The sequence below is a fragment of the Tenrec ecaudatus genome, chromosome 4 (assembly GCF_050624435.1).
Source record: "Tenrec ecaudatus isolate mTenEca1 chromosome 4, mTenEca1.hap1, whole genome shotgun sequence".
Lineage (NCBI taxonomy): Eukaryota > Metazoa > Chordata > Mammalia > Afrosoricida > Tenrecidae > Tenrec > Tenrec ecaudatus.
The window spans coordinates 148,792,830-148,809,516 of NC_134533.1; the positions used below are offsets into that span (position 1 = coordinate 148,792,830).

The 16,687-nt window shown below is 45.6% G+C and overlaps 1 protein-coding gene across 1 annotated transcript in view; it reads right to left on the minus strand.

The window, feature by feature from the left end:
- Positions 1 to 496: 496 nt before the first annotated feature.
- DNAJC13 (DnaJ heat shock protein family (Hsp40) member C13) overlaps positions 497 to 16,687 on the minus strand; it is a 125,460-nt gene continuing 109,269 nt past the window's right edge. Inside the window, exons 47-56 of the mRNA XM_075546931.1 lie at positions 13,596 to 13,670; positions 13,250 to 13,362; positions 11,463 to 11,632; positions 11,251 to 11,293; positions 10,702 to 10,875; positions 9,821 to 10,000; positions 9,392 to 9,532; positions 7,356 to 7,499; positions 6,693 to 6,792; positions 497 to 1,335 (exon numbers count right to left, since the gene is read on the minus strand). Coding sequence (XP_075403046.1) covers positions 1,229 to 1,335; positions 6,693 to 6,792; positions 7,356 to 7,499; positions 9,392 to 9,532; positions 9,821 to 10,000; positions 10,702 to 10,875; positions 11,251 to 11,293; positions 11,463 to 11,632; positions 13,250 to 13,362; positions 13,596 to 13,670 — 1,247 coding nt within the window. The 3' untranslated portion in view covers positions 497 to 1,228. The remainder of the gene's footprint in view (positions 1,336 to 6,692; positions 6,793 to 7,355; positions 7,500 to 9,391; positions 9,533 to 9,820; positions 10,001 to 10,701; positions 10,876 to 11,250; positions 11,294 to 11,462; positions 11,633 to 13,249; positions 13,363 to 13,595; positions 13,671 to 16,687) is intronic.

Here is a 16,687-nt window from a genome sequence, read left to right on the forward strand (position 1 = left end):
GAAGTGATAAATCTGGTGGTAATTTCTGGAGTAGTGACTGACAATTATACTAAATTTCTGTTAGAAACTTGGTTCTTACTTTCAAAAGCAACTTGGAAAATTTGGGTATTTTCCAATTCTTTAAGAAGTTTTTCTATTTTTAATGTTTATAATTTCTTCTGGTCTGTGATGACTAGTAGATCTATATGTTCAGGTCTGTTACCTGCAATATCCGCTCACTCATTAAAATCTCTGAAGCTCACTTCACACGGAAGCATCTACGAAGAGCCGGGCCCATTCTTGAATGTTGAATGGACCACAAATGAGAGGCTACTTGCATTGGACAATTTAGATGTGGCTGCAATACTGCTCAAGGGAAATTAGGAATGATCAGATCTGCCCATATGGAGTGTCCATCTGTGGTAAAGCCTTTGTTTTTCTAATTCTTAGAGGAGAGAAGAGATCTAGATGAAGTCTCCAGTGGGAAAAAGTAATCTTGAACAAAGAGTATCTCATTAACAAAGCAGTCGATTCCCTTTATTTTTAAAATTTTATGTACACATATGAATGATCTGTATAATGTACATTCAATATAGAAAGCTTTATATATTTGATAATGTATAGAACATTTCACAATTACACTAATCTCTTACATAACATCTTGACATTGCTTTTAATTACTTTTGCATAAGCTCCTTTCCCAATTTGGTAAAGCCAGTTTTACACCCGGGGTGTGCTTCTGCTCTCAGAGTTAATGATTGAGGAGAGCGGTGACCCATGAACAGGGCAGGGAAACCTCATCTTGTTGGGGGTGGGTGGGTAGGGAGGGATGGTGTTGGCCACGCAGACTCGATGCAGGCAGGAGACAGAAGGGACTTAGCCCAAAATCTGTAGACTGCAGTTCAACCCCAGTCTGGCTAATTTGAAAAAACATTATAAAAACCAGGAAGAAAAGTTTTGTCTTTTTGATTCACAGTCTTGTAAACAGATATAAAGGAACAGAATGTGCTTACATACACCAAGAAAAAAAATCCTTGTGTACCCACTGCAGTTTATCCACAGAGTGCTTTCTTACACCGTTGATACAATTAGAATCACGGACTGGTTTCCTAAATAAAAATATATTTATAGAAAAAGGAATAACACTGTCATGAAACCAGGAGGAAGGCAGTAAGAGTTTGCTTCAACGTATCGCCTGGAGGAATGTGGACTGGGCACTGGCCTGTAGTTTTTGTCTTTCACGAATATTTCAAGTCTGATAGCCAAGGTCGCTTGCCTCGTGGTCTACGGGAGGCGGCAGGTTGGACAAGACTGACGAGGTTGTCCCCGAGGTCAGGTAGCCAGCAACTCCAGGTCCTGCCGGAGAGAAAGAGACACACACCATCTAGCAAGCAGAGCCTGTGTGACCACCAACATTCATACAAAGCAGCCCGACCTGGCCAAGCCCCGCACCAGGAACAGACGTCAACGACCAGAGTTTTCTAAGTGGGTGCGACACCTTCACAAGCAGCCTCATAGCACCAGGGCCATGTTTTGCCTTTCTTCCATGACAGTTAAAAATTACTTCTGAGTTTATACTGGATAGTAACACTGGATTGGAAATATGAGCAATTCTTTCCATCTCACATCTGGGAAGTGCAATCTTTAAACAATAAAAAAAAATCTGGGCATTGAATGGTAATTACATCAAATGGAAACTATGGGAACAAACAGGAAAGAAACTCAACACTCCATCAGCCCATTCAAAGGGCGGACTTTGAAGACATTCCCAAAGCAACACTTCACGAACGCTCACGGCAGACGCTTCATTTGGTGTAAGGAAATGGTGCTATCAAATGAGCAAGCGTGGCTATCGCGGTCTCCGAGGAAGAAAGTCAGAACCAGATCTCCGTGTGTATGTCATCGCGAACTCCGACAGTCTCTGCTGCGTGAAAATGCCACACATGCCAGCCTTCATGGACAGGGTGCTCTCTATGGCCACTCAAGGCGTCAGTCCTCTCGTTTGCTTGAATACTGCATGGACATTCCGTTACACAGCACACATTGTACAACAGACTTGCAAAACACTGTAGCACGACACTGCATACAGAGCAGATACTAACGCCCAGTGTGTAGGAAACAAGGCAAGTGGCTGAGGAACACCGAAGGCTTAGGACTGGAAAGGCAGTAGAAGCGGCATGCAGTTAGCAAAACGGTTCTCTACCTGCTTCAGAGAGCTACACAGAAGTTAGCAAGCTGCCTGGCAGAGCGGAGCTAAAGCCCACTCCTGAGGTGAAGGGGGCTGCTGCCAGTTAGAAGGGAAGGAGACACACCTGGGGGGAAAAAAGAAACGTAAGCAGCAAGGGAAGTCACGAGGAAGTGCAAACAGCAGAGCAGTTTGATGTCGGCTAAGGCGTACCAAGGACTGGGGCAGGACAGCGCGTCCTCGGTTCAAGCTCATCTCACAGTCACTGTCACTGAGGGCGGGGAGTGGCCAGCTACTGCTCAGCTGGAGTTCTGTATTTGTCAAAGGGATTTCTCCTTGCTATTAAAACACTGCCCAGGGGCCCACAGAAAGCCTTTTGCACTTCCCATCTTCAACATACAAATCAGGGTACTCGGCCTTCCTCAGACTGCTCAGGAAAGACTACCAGGCCAACTCACCCTCTCTGACAGTGAGGTTCGGCGCTAACCAGCACACCGTGAGATCACTGCCCGCCAACTTATCGTTCCGTGACCCTTGGGCAGCAGCAGCACGAGTACCACCAAAAGTAAAAGGAGGTCTGGCGGAGGGTGTGGCCCAAACACTGCAGATGGGTCTAGCTCCCAAGGCCTTGACCGTGCACGCCAGTCATATTCAAATCACATCGAGTATGAGTCCTGTGCCCAAACTACCCACGGTGGTGTGGAGGAAGGGCTAAGGTGGCGCTTCTCAAACTGTGTGCTGAGGGGCGCTGGGGCACATTCACGGGCTCCGGGCGCTGGATGCTTTACATGTGAGGGAGACACAGCGACATGCGTTGGACACCACACAAACAGTCATTTTCAAGTTGTTTACACTTAACAAGCGGCCACTTCTTTTGGCCTGGAGATGGGTAAGAAAAACTGGAGACACCAGGGCACTGTAAACAGGAAAGCCAGGCTTCTGGAGACACAATCTAAATGGCACAGTGAGTCAGAAGGATGATCAGGAGGGACCATTTGGGTCTTCAGGATGTTTATGCACGTTCAGTCTGGGACACTCTCTCCCCACCGCCACTAGCCTCTCCGTGGGGTCAGGGGGCTGCCTGGTCATTTTCCTGAGGGCAGCACAGCAACGTTAGGGAAATGTCAGGGGCAGCCAGAAAAGGGGGCGCAGGGGCACTGTGCACGGTGTGAGAGAAGCTGCAACACTGACCAAGAAGCCCACACAACGGGAGGAGAGGAAGGAGCCAGACTGGTGGTGAGCGCCTGTCTCAGGGGGCATGTCGAAGGCAGGCCTGCCTGGCAGTCAGCGGTCTACACTAAGCGGCACGGGCCCTGGTCAGGTATGGAAAGAGAATCAACCAGTAAAAGACGCCAGCCCTGCCAAGACCAGGCCTGCCTGGCAGTCAGCGGTCTACACTAAGCGGCACGGGTCCTGGTCAGGTATGGAAAGAGAATCAACCAGTAAAAGACGCCAGCCCTGCCAAGACCAGTGGGCTGACTCCCTGAAGGAGAAGCTGCCAACTGCTCCTCTCCTTCAACGAACCCAGAGTCAAGCTCTAGAGAGAGTCAGCGCCACTCACCCTGCCCTGAAGAGCACTGTGCCCGGTTCTCTGGCGTTCCTTCTTTCGCTACTGGTTTCCTAGGTGAGGTTATTTGAGGATTTTCATGGTTCAAACCATTATTATAGGTCCTTGAGCTCGTTGGCATCACGACTGCTCCTCAGTTCAAAAAAGGGCCCTTAGAGAATGAGCAACCCCAGCTTGTCTGCATCATCCAGGTCAACCCCAGCAAGGCCCTTTACATAAACCCCGTATCACAACACAAACAAAGAGACAAACTAGGCAGGCCCCCTCAATCTGCCACAGAGTCATCCTGCCTAGGAGCCACCCCCACCCCCACAGGAATGAACAAACAGCAATTGGCAGTCAGGGGGAGACACATCACCAGTGTACTTGTGGTCATCCTCTCACCCTACTTTGAAGTAGCAATGACCGTTTACAAATCTCTCACCACCTCCTAGACAAGACCCACTTCTCCTTGCTAAACCCAGATGCAGACGGTAGCTAGGAGGATGTGTATTCTCACAGCTTCACCTAACCTGCAGCCTGACTAGGGGGTGAGGTGGGGGTGGGTGGTGGCAGGGCAGTCTACATACAGTACCTGACAAATGCAGACAAAGTGGGATAAACCCTACTTTAATCAAATTCCAATTCAACACAATGTTATAAATGGAGTTCCGCAAAGTGGACTTTTTAAATCTGTCCTAGAAACAACTCACCCTGCTTATTATCAAACACATGCCATAATACATCAGTGAAAAAGCTAACAGAAAACACTGCGCAAGCAATTCACACCCATCACTTTAACTGGTGGCAATTTAGAAGTTTTCACACTTCAGCATAGCGTCTCAAGAGGGAACATCTTCCCAACCAACTGATGTCTCAACCTAAGAACATTCTGGATTAATGGTGGGTAAAACGACGGGCAATTCCAGAGCCAGTAGCATCCCGGCTCAGCCAGTGTGGAGCTGCTTGCAGGCTTCAGCAGCACCCTCTGGAATGGCTGCAAACACCCAGGCCTCTTCCAAACCTCCACCAGGTGCACTGGAACTTTGCTCCCTTTGCTGGCCCAAGGATGTGAAGATATTTGTAAATCCCAACGTCTCTTCTTTCCTATCCCTTGTCTTTCCCATTGCTCCATCTCATACCTCACTCAGAAACCTCCCAGGGAGCCAAGGAGAAAAGAAAGGACCAGGCGGAAACGTCACTGCCTGCATTTCCCCCATAGTTATTAAGGGATTTTCAGGGGATGGGAGCAGGAACAAAAGTGATTTCTGAAGAAGTCTGCGTCTCTGAATAAAATCCCTGTCTCTTCTGTATTCTAAGCTCAGATATTTTGGTCCACAGTCTGTTCCTAAGTCAGACACCACTTGTGATCTTTCCTTTCTCCAAGTCAAGTCAATGAGTGTTACACACGATGGAGAACCAAGAGAAGACCCTTCCTCTCAGGAGGGAAGCTTAAACCGAAGCGGACTGACTCAGACCCTGACTCTCAGTGACTCGGAGGGCCTCCCACGGGGCCTCTAAGGCGCTAATCTCCATGGAAAGACTGTCACAGCTTTCTCCCGTGGAAAAGCTGTGGGGTTTGAAATGGAGACTTTTCAGTTAGCAGCCTAGTGCTTCAACCATCAAGGCTCCTTATAGGAAAGTCTAGAGCCTACCTGTTACTCTCCTTCAGAGCCAACTTTGAAGTGTAAAGTTAAAAAAAGATTTTCTAATCAGATCATCTTTATGTACAGCATAAGAAACGGAATGCCACGACTAGGCAGTATGTGAACTTTTGGATAAACAGTATAAAGAGGTAAGGGTTTTCCCTTTAAGAATATATTCCTTTCTATTTAGAAACGATAGCATTAAACCACATTTGGGAGAACAATGTGGGATAGACTAAGGCCCAGGCTAGGTATTTCTTCCCACAGACCTCCTAGGACAGGGGTGGTGGGAGTGAGAAGTCAAGTCCAAGACACTTCTTTCACATCCACACGTAGCCGGCGGGCCACAGTCCCACACACCGCCAATGTCTGGCCTTTGCCTCAACTACCACCGCGAGGGGTTCCTGCTGACGCTGTCACACTGAAGGAGGACAAGACAGCCGGGTCACAACCAGTCTACAACTCAGATGTGCCATGCTAACCTGCCTCCACAATTTCCACTTTCGAGAAATAGAGATTGTCTTCCAGATTTAGAAATGTGGTAGAAGGAATCAGGATTGTTAAAGCAGTTGGACTGATTTGAGTAGTGTTAATAGGTTTCACCTTTGTTTACCTACATCATCACTGGTGAGAGGAGGGTGCAGAGCTAACGTCTGTTACAGAAGGCAGACTACTGCCAATGGCAAAGACCCACCTTGGAGTCTTAGGGCTGATTTCCAAGGGCAAAGGCTTTCTTCCTAACAGCCAGCGAGAGCACCGGTGCTCTAGACTAGGAGTGTGTCTGTGGACAGTGTCTCAAACATCAATGGTTTAGTATCTTTTGATCTCTAAGTCATAAAACTTCTTTTATAGCACCCATAATATTTTCCCCCGGAAAAAGAAGAATCCCTAAATATCTAGTGAAAACCACAGATCCATTACTGAAAACTTACAAGAAAGATATTTTACAGATGACTATGCATATCTGGAGCATCGGTCTGTTGTTATTCAACAGAAATGGATGACATGTACACGCTTTTGACACTGGTCTCATGTAGGTTTTACATATTTAAGAAAGACATTTTAATACACACAAGGTCCAAGTATAACACATGACACCACCAGTTGACTGGCCCAGAGCGGAGCCAGGTAGAGCTGGGTTGGTCAGCACACACTCACCACAGCAGCTCACGCGCTGTGCGTTAGTCAGGGACGGCTGAGCAGAGCTGCTCTGCGTGCTGCACGCCCCTGCGAGCTCACCAAGCAGCCTGGGAAGCACTGCGAAGGCAGCATCTAGCCAAGCCCCACAACAGGCAGGTCCACGGGGCTTCTATGTAACCAGCCAAGTGTGGCTTACCTGTGAGGTATCCTGCTGTTTGTGACTCAGAAATGAACAAATCATGTTTCTGATCTTTGAAGGCACTCCAGACTGAAGAATGAGACAGGATTTCATTCACCTACAAAAGTAAACTCTATGAATATAACCACATTAAGGAATACAGTAAGGATGAAGACTAATGTCATTAACAGACATGCTGAGGCCCACGGGGAGCGGGCAGACACGGCCCGCACAGGACGCACCAGTGACTGTGCTTGCCACCCCATAGGAAAACCCACAGATGACGTCGAAGCACACTAGCCAGCGACTGTGACCAAAAGTAGTGCCCTTCCAAATCTATGCATTTTTAATTGCTCCAATGCTAACACTGGCAATCAAAATGCTTCCTTAGCACACTGGAAGGCAGGCTCCGGCTGATGGCAAGTTAAACCTACAGAAAGAGCATTAGACGGTGGAGTATAGAGAGACACTGGATGAGGCGCTCTAAGGGTTCAGCAGTAAGAATGAAACCCACGAGGGAAATTAAATTACAGGGCCGGCACGAAGTCAGCAACTACCACAGAAATACATCAATATAGAAATGTCACTCCAAAAAAGGAAGCACTCAGGAAGTGCTAACAAAGCATCTTTTAGAGTGACACCCCCCCCTCCCCCCCGGGGCCCGGCTCTGGGCAGACTCACCTGTTCTCCATACTGCAGGCTCCGAGTCATTGCCTTGAGCGCTTTCACGATCTGAGCCTTAGTGGCAGCAGGGCTGTCCAGAGTTTCAAGGCCAATGCCTTCGAGCAGCTTTAAGAGGTATGGGACCAGGTCTGCCTTCAGAGCCTAGAAGAACACATTAAGCTTTGAAGACCAGACTATAAAAAGCACACCTCCCGCTCAGGACATACTTTTCTCCTGAAAAGCTCTTCCTGGAAGAAGAGCAACCATTTGCTCAACTGCTTCTCACAGTTTTGACCCAAGACAGGTAAGTTTTTAAAGGATGTAATGATAATGATACTTTTACTATTTAACAGCATCCGCTATTCTAAATACCATACATTAGTTCAATTAATTTTCCCAACCACCCGATGAGGCTGGTACTATTATGATATGTGGTAGTTAGATGATTTTATGTCAACTTGAAGATGTATAAAAGTGAAGGGGTCGAATCCAACCTGCTGATCAAGTCACAGCCTGATGGTGTCTCTTGGGGATCTGGCCTTCTTACAACGGCAGAACCTGGGACTCACTCTCTCTCCCCCTCTGCCTTCCTGCCTGCTGCGACTCTGCCAGTGACCCTGAGAGCTGCCAGAGGCCTCTCATGTCTCCATGGACCTTGGGTCCACATGAGTCTGTACCCACTGGCTCCTGAGCTTCCTTCATTCTGCATCGCTGTATGTGGCTGAGTGAGTCTGAAGAGGGATCATGGACTAGGAACAGACTTACGGACTTGAGTTGGATTGGGCTGGTATGTTTTTGTTTGTTTCTTGATATATAATCACTTCTTGATATAAAGCTCTTTCTGACACGTATATGAGGATCACTTATTTTTTTTCACTAGTCAACCTGGCCTAAAACATTGGAGCTGCAAAATGCAATGCCTGGAAGGAGGAGGTTTAGCCAGAGGGCTGGGTGATAGAATCTGAATCTGGACCCTGAAAAGTAACTCTGGAACCTGAGTTTCCAGCCCCTACAATGGGCTGCCTGTTCTAATCACAAGATTAATGGGCAACAAGATCTGAAATACCTTAATTGCTCTTTTTCTTATTTTCTTCCAACACCAATCTTTGCACCCACTTACATTTCCCATCAGCATAATGCCAGATGGACAGTACTTGGGTACCACACAGCTTCCACTATCCACGCTGAAACTCAAAAGGACAAGGAGGAGGCAGCTAACATTTCTGAGGGTGGCCCTCTTTAGGATGGCCACATTCCTACATGACCTCACTTAGTTTTCCCATCAGCTCTGGGAGGCGGCAGTGTCTTTCTCTGCTCCAAAGAGGACCCTGAGAGGAGTGCGGTCACGGCCGAGGCCAGAGCCATCCTCTGGTAGCACACTAGCTCACAGACTTGCCAAACTAAACACCGCAAGTCAACTACACAGTGGACCGCGGGGGATCCGGCATTGCCTTGGGATATGACTAGGAGTACCAAGCCTCCACCTGTGCTGCCCGGGAGGGAGATGCAGCAGGAAGCAGAGAAGCACAAAACAAAGGGCCAGGCTAAGGACGTGAGGGGCCACTGAAGGCTTTGTGATACCAAGAGAGATCCACTTACAAAACTGTATTTTAGAAAGAAGACTTTTGCAAGTCTTTTAAAATTTACCGTGTTTTTGTTCCTTTAGTGTCTCTCTGTTCTACACTGGCATCTACCATGTATTATTAGGTGGACAGATCACCAAGGAGTCCAAGAAAAATCTTTACACGCTTCCTAATCAGTATCTAAGAAACGAAGATTCAGAAGACATCTTTCTGAAGCATAGAGCAGTGTTTATCTAGGAAGGATAAATGCTCAGTAGAAGATGAAAAGTTAAAATGTAAGTAATTAATTCTGGCTCCCCTTTGCTGTGTGCATACGTATATGAGTGTGTGTGTGTATATATATATAATAATTATATAAAATCACACATGCACCAACTCAGAATTCTCTCCAGCAAGCCTACAGGAAATGAAATCAATTCCAAAGAAGTGACGAGCTGTGTCTGCTCTCTCTGAATCTAGAACGTCACTTACTTGTGCTACTAATTCACTCTGCTCCTTCTGGAACATTCGGTTAATTGCTTCACAGGCAAGACCAACAGTGTCTGCTCGCTTTTTCATTCCATTCATCAGTGGGCCAATAGTCTCTAGAGATGCCATGGTTCGAACACACAGCTAAGTGCCCCCCAAAAGAAGAAAGAGGTTACCTATAGGGTAGCAATAATTCATGTAGGACAGCAAATAACTGTAAAAATAAATGAAAAACCCACATTCATCTCAATTGTCATAACGAACCCAGTAAAACTCAGTCTAGTAGTCATTTTGAACAGATTTTAAAATGGCTAAAATACCATGTCGTTCAAGTGCAGAAAGGGAACTTACACTTCATACACGAGTCATGAAGAGGAAACACAGCTAGGTTCTGGAGCCTGATAAGCTACCAAATGCATACAAAACCAGTACCTCATTTTCAGACAGTGCGTGGATGACCCGGATGGCACTCTTAGGAATGGCATTGTTCCTGTGGTTCATCGCCTGGATGACTTTGGGAAGATGGCCCAACGGGGGGACCTGATCTGCCAGCTGGGGCTGTGCATTGAAGAGACACACTGTTGCCATTGTCAGAGTTTCCAGAGTGTCCCCCTGAAAAAGAGGGCGTGAAAAATACCAAATGAGGAACAGCAAGTCTCTGGTGCTATGATCATGTCATAAAGGAGGTCACGGAGGCAGAGAGGAGGTGCTGCACAGAGCTGGCGCATGGTGGGGCTGGGGCCTGCATTCAGGACAACCAACAACAAAGTGCCAGGTTCTTCATCGACATGACCCAGCAAGCCTGTTCAACTTCCAACTTCTAAAAATGCTGTAATTATTTTCAATCTAAAGGTCAAATAGCAAAACCTTAAGTACTATCAAGGTTTCTGACTGTCTAAACCAAGCAAGGCTCTGTTCTTCTCAATCCCTTGAGCTTTCCAGAAGCTGTCTTGCTACAGGCTTTTCCTGCAGCACCACTCTGCTGACAAGTTCTTCAGCGTGGGTTCCCAAGCAAAGGACATCACCATGCTAGTAAAGAGCCAGGAACCCGAGAGGGGGACGCACTTTCAGCAGATGTCCACAGATTCCTCTACCTCTGGCTCAGAAATCACCCTTACACCACAACGTTTGACTTTTGAATATGCCCCAAACAAAAATCCATAGGGATATCTAAATTGAAATGTGGCTGCAAGGTCGGAAAAGGTAACTGATTCCTAAATTTAGCACACTAAAAGAGAATGCTGTTCTCACAAAAATACTACTGGTATCCTTAGCAGACCACCGGAAATGTTTGGTTGATGACTGATGCTTACATGAGGATTGTTCTTCTCCAGGAGCTCCGTCAGTTTTTCTAATAGTGCAATAAGAAATTCTCTAGGCTTTCTTAGAACCCAAGCCGGCTGTGCAATAAAGATTCTCAGGAAAACACCTCCAACAGCCAGTTCCCCCTCTGCTTCTCCAAACACCACAGCAAAATCTTCAGACAACTTTAAATGGAGAAAGAGTCATAGTATCATCACCAGTGTACATGAAGCAAGATATGCAAACCATATTGGAAAAAAAAGTATCTGAAATTAACCTCGTGCTTAATAGTCATTCACATAATCTAATGACAATGATTACAACTTTTTCTTACAAAAATCCAGAAGGAGCAGTTTTATCAATTACTCCCTTCAAAAATAACTGTTCCTACTTTTGTAGTAAAAGCCTTATTTCTCTGGGAAGTACCCATGACATTTAATGACATACTATCTATAAACTGACTCAGCAGAAGTTTTTATAAAAAGTCAAACAACAAACCAAGAGCATAAAAACCAAAGAGCAGATTATAAGGTTTCTTCTTTTAATACAGCTTATCTTACCTTCCAGTTTATATCAGGGTTGTCTCGCTGATTTTTAAAATGCCTAGAAAAAAAAGGGGGGGGCGGGACATCAAAGTTTAGTCATGAATCATACCCCATGTGGGCTAGCCTGCAGCCCCAGTCCTATCGCGGCGATAACTAAGTCGGAACGGGAAACCCTTGCCCTTTGCAGCGACTGCACCCAAGGGCACCCAGAACCACGCTTCACTTACTCGAGCATCATTTCCCGAACTGTTGTGGACACTTTGTCTCTGGAATTGTCATTCCAGATTAACTCGGGATTTTCATGGGTGCCTTCAAAAATATGTACAGCAGCTTCAGGGTTGTCTCTCATAGCATCCATAAAAACGCTTGGCAGGAACTTCATCAATGTAATCCGAACCTGTAGGAAAATGTTTGAGAAAGTCAGTAGACAAACAAAACTTATCAGCAGAAACATCTCGATATTTGGTTTGCTTTGCACCTTTAAAAAGCAAGACTATGGTTGTGATTTGTGTTTTGCTGCTGTTGGCTGTTACTATCTAAACATTCTTGAGTGAGAGAAAAGCTAAATCCTGGTTTATGCAAAAGTAACTTTACCAAGACTTCTCATGGTCTGCTTCTGTTTACCTTTCCCACTTCACCTCTGTGTACCAACCCACCCTCCGCCTTGAGGAAATTCATTCAGCATCACTTGTGTACAGGGTGCTGGCCTTGCACATGCTGCTCCCTCTTCCCACATTGCCGAGCCGGCCTGCTCCTCTAGCCCTTCCCCCCAAATCCAAAGTGTTCTCATGCTGCCTGTGTGTCCATGTTCATTTCCTACTGTATTATGTGTCACTCCTTTATATGTTGTCTTTTTCCAAAAGGGATTTAAAAAGTAGCTTTCAAAAAGGCAGCCAACACCCAAGGAAACACAAACTGAAAATCATTAAGTGTGACATGGGACAAAGGGAAGTGAAGGTTAGGAAGGTTAAGTTTTCCCCACAGATCTGGACACGGTTCTGTCTCCTTTATGCCAGCCATTCAAGTCTATACTAAAATCTCATCTCCCATAAGCCTCGCCTGCAAATCCTGTCTTCCTCATTGCTGCAGGAAACAATGCCAGTGATATGATATGGAGCCTCATAAAAATACTGGCAGTTGCTTAAGCAAAGTCCACTTGCTCTTGGAAGAAAAAAGGCTCTCACAGGCGGGCATTTTATTATGCACTAAGTAATCCCTGCAGGGGGCTAATAGCAAGGCAGTTCACAAAGTCTTCCAAAACGCCTCACATGTGTTGAAAGCGCTATGCCAAGACATGATTCAAGTCTATAGAGGCTTCAACTACGTAGAGAAAACAAAGATCTTTTACCCACTGATGCCTGTCTCTCTCACTATGGTCCATCCTCTGGTCCCTAGCAATGAATTCTCACCAAGCTCAGAGAAATACACATCAAAGAAGCACTGAAACCAGAAGAGGACCTTAGAGGTAACTTATTTAACTTACTGTGGAGCCAAAAAGCTCAGGTTTATACACAATCGGTCCATAATCATCAAGCTGAGGCTGTGATTCATAAAACTGTTTTCCAACAATGTCAGAGCACAGCCTTACTAAGCCAGACCATCGGCTTCATCCTTTTATAATCGCATTTGGGGTTGCTATTATTACTCATTTGGTTTTTCACAGAATCATCTTTTTGAACAATACTTGGAAGGCTTTGTATTCGAGAAAACAATCCTTTTTCACGGTTCCTTTTACCTCTTATTCGTTAACTATCCCGTAGCTGAAAACAAAGGTCTTACATTAGCTGCTGGACTTGCTTAAACTCACTCAATACTTGGTCTTTTCATTTCTAAACTTATTCAACTTGGCTATGGTCTACCTAATATTTTAGGTGAAAAAGAACATGAAGGTAGCCCCCAGCAAATGATGTTCCTCTCCTCGCCATTGCAGCCTTCCCTAACTGTCACACAGTTAGAGTCAGAGTAGCAGAGGTTTAATAATTAATTTCCTTCCAAGGACTTATCTTGTGCTTACCTTTGGCCCTATTAATTTATCTGCTGTCATTTTAGCAAAAAGTTCTGCTGTTTGTGCTCGAACTTGTGGATGTGTTGAATTGCAGAACATATCCAATAAATAAATCAAAGCTCCTACAAAGGAAAAAACAAACTGATGCTCATATAAGGAACAGGACTTCTCTCATTAGAGTTCATTTTAAATAAAAATATATTTCAACCCAATGTCATTTTATTTATCGACTTTAATAGTAGCCTTCCAAAATATTCTTCCAATTATTAGACTATACAAAGCAGCCCTCCACCAAAAAAGGGGAGGAGACTTCCTCATATTTACAGACAAGAGGAGAGAGAACTTCATACACTACCCTTTGCCATTGCTTCTTTGATGATTTTTGTACTTGACGTCAAAGCATAAAGAGTGTCCAGAACAAGCTGGCGACCTGCAGAATAAAAGACATTTCAGAAACTGCATCCTCACCTTTGGTTACATTTACTGGGCCAGGCTCTGAACAGGGTGTTCCGCACAGGACATCCCACGACCTCTTCACCATAACCAGTGAAACCGGTCTTTACAAGGTGAATGGGAAAGCAGTGGTGCAGTGTAACGGTTCGAGGCTCCACAGTTAATACACAGTACTGCTGGATTCTGTAACCAGGCGTGTCAGATTGCAAAGGCTACACTCATTACGCCATACTGACTCCTTTCCGTCACTGTTCAGCACGTGCTCCAAATCATCACCTCACTTCCAACGGGACACTGACCAAGCAACTAATAATCTCTTCTGGTACACTGTCTTTTGAGGAAGGGGGTCGGGGAGGACGCTGTAGGTGGAAGACAGTGCTCCACTCTGCGACATCATAGCATTCTCCTGGACACAGCTGTGACACCTCTCGGTTCTTGCTCCTGCCATAGAATACACGGGAATTCTGGGCTATTGGGTTTCTTCCTCTCTAGGGTCCTGATGAGCTAGAACTGACTTGATGGCAGGGAGTTCGGTTTGGAGAGTCCAATGACAGACAGTTGGCACAAGAGTAAAGAGTTGGCAAAGAGAGAACAGGACAAAAGGCTGAAAGCACTGTTAATAATAAAGACGTGAAAAGCCCAAATGCCTATCATAAAAGAATAGACAAAAAAGGACTTTGGTGTACACACACACACACACAAAGAAAATACTGCCCACTGCTAATAAACAATGATGAAACCACAAAGCACCTCAAGATATTGATGGACCTGAGAGAAATTAGCCAAGCACAAAAGACAAAAAATACTGTATCAGACTACTGCTATAAGAGAGAAGGAAAGAAAAAACAAAATAAAAAAAAACCAAACCAACAGATACAGGCTTTCCCATCAAAGGAGGGGAGAGGCGGGGAGGGCAGGAGTGGAGGAGAGGGTAAGGGGTTGCCCTGCTGATGGGTGCTGGCTTGGATGAAATGGAGATGGAGGGCAGTGGTCCATGGGGCGGGGCTGTGAGTAGGAGGGGTGGACTACTACAGCGTTTGGACTGTTGAATGTAAAACTCATGATCTGAAATGTGAATCACCTAATTTAAAATAAAATGTTGCCTAACCCAGTGGTTCTCAACCTTCCTAATGCCGCGACCCTTTAATACAGTTCCTTATGTTGTGGTGACCGCCCCCAATCATAAAATTATTTTTCTTGCTACTTAATAACTGCAATTTTGCTACTGTTATGAATTGGGTGACCCCTGTGAAAGGGTCGTTCCATCCCTACAGGGGTTGCGACCCACAGGTTGAGAACGACTGATCTAAACAAACAAAGGCCACTAAATTTGTAAACAAAGCAAAAATGCTGTAAGCTGGGCAGGACTTTATGTATTTAACATCCCTTAGCAAACAGTGTAAAACAGGTAATTTAGTCTAAAGTATAAATCACAGCACCATAGGCCAAGATATCCACATATCAACTCTTTTGCTTATAAGACTAAAGTACTGATTAGTCAGGAACGGTATGACTTCTATAGCATTCTCTGCTGGGTTCACCAACTAGTTTAATTATACATTGCTTGAAGCGTCATGAAGTTACTGAAAAACCAATAAAGAAAAGATAAAAACCAACTAAGGTTGTAAACAAGGAGCTCCACAGGTGCAATGGTCATAGCACTTGGCTACGATGGTTTGAAACGCTGGCATTTCAACCCACCAGTCACCTAATGAGAGGACGACGCTACTGTCTGCTTCCACAAAGAGTCGCCTCAGAAACCCATGGGACTGTTTGGCTCTGTTCTAGAGTAGCTATGGGTCGGAATTCAACTTGACTGCAATGGTTGAAGACACGCCAGAAATAATCTGTAAACTCCCTTTTCAAAGTTGACACCCCCGAGAGCTATTTCAATGTCATTTATTCAGGAATACCAACTCTTTAATGAAAACTCAACTCCATTCAATTCACTAAACATAAATGAAACACCTAGCATGATCGAAGCATTGGATGAGATGAGTCTCCTGCTCCCAAGGATGGGGGCAGACTTGAAGCCAAGACGAAAGGACTTCCGAGGGGCTGATCAGACCAACTAAGGAAAACGCTCTGATACGGAAAGGTGAGGTTAGAGTGATAAGAGCCTAAAACACGCACTACTCCTGCCTTCAAAAAGCAAGCACAAAGTTGGCTCTAGCACAGCTATTGTGTTGGAATGAAGGAATGTGGCCTTTCTAGCCAGCATGCCTGATGTGATATAATTATGCACTCTATGCCGATGGCTAGAATCCCATTTTGGCGGGCATTCTCTACTACAGCCATGGATAGGATTAGGGTGGAACTGTCTTGACCTCAGTAGAGGGTGCTAGCCATGTCACACCCTTTGTTCCCTTGGGGGTATAGTCTACTAAAAGACAAAACAGTCACACCTCCGTCAAAGCATGGAGAAAGCCCGGGACCACAAGAGGAGCACATTCAAGATCACGGTCTGAAATGGTGGAGGCAAATTCCAGAGCCATCAGACCCTGTGGCACAGACTACAGACAGAGCAAACGAGCCAGGCTGACCGCAGGGACCAAAGGGCCATGTGACTGAGAGGCTGCGGACTGCAGGAAGACTTAGTTGCTGGCTGAGGAGACGTGTTACTGTGGACCAAGGACTGTGTTCTTTCTGTTTACTGATTCTGACTCAAAGCAACCAAGTAACTTCCCTATAAATCCTCATAACTGTGAGTTTAGTCTGCGAGTTCTGTGCAGCCATTGCAACGAATTTATCGAGCCTAGTATGGAAGTGGAGGGCCGAGGGCAGAGCGATTGCTAATGTAAGACTAGGTAAAGGAGGATGGGCTGTGGAGGCATACCTGGCCCCTCACTGCACTAGGGAAGCCAGAAGAAGTCAGGCCTGGCTGCTCAATGCTCCACTGCTTCTATATGCTAAGCTGCACCAACGCTACAGTTCATGCCTTTATCAGTGCAGACTGTATTAAAGAAATCAGGTTTACATATTTTAAAAATCTGA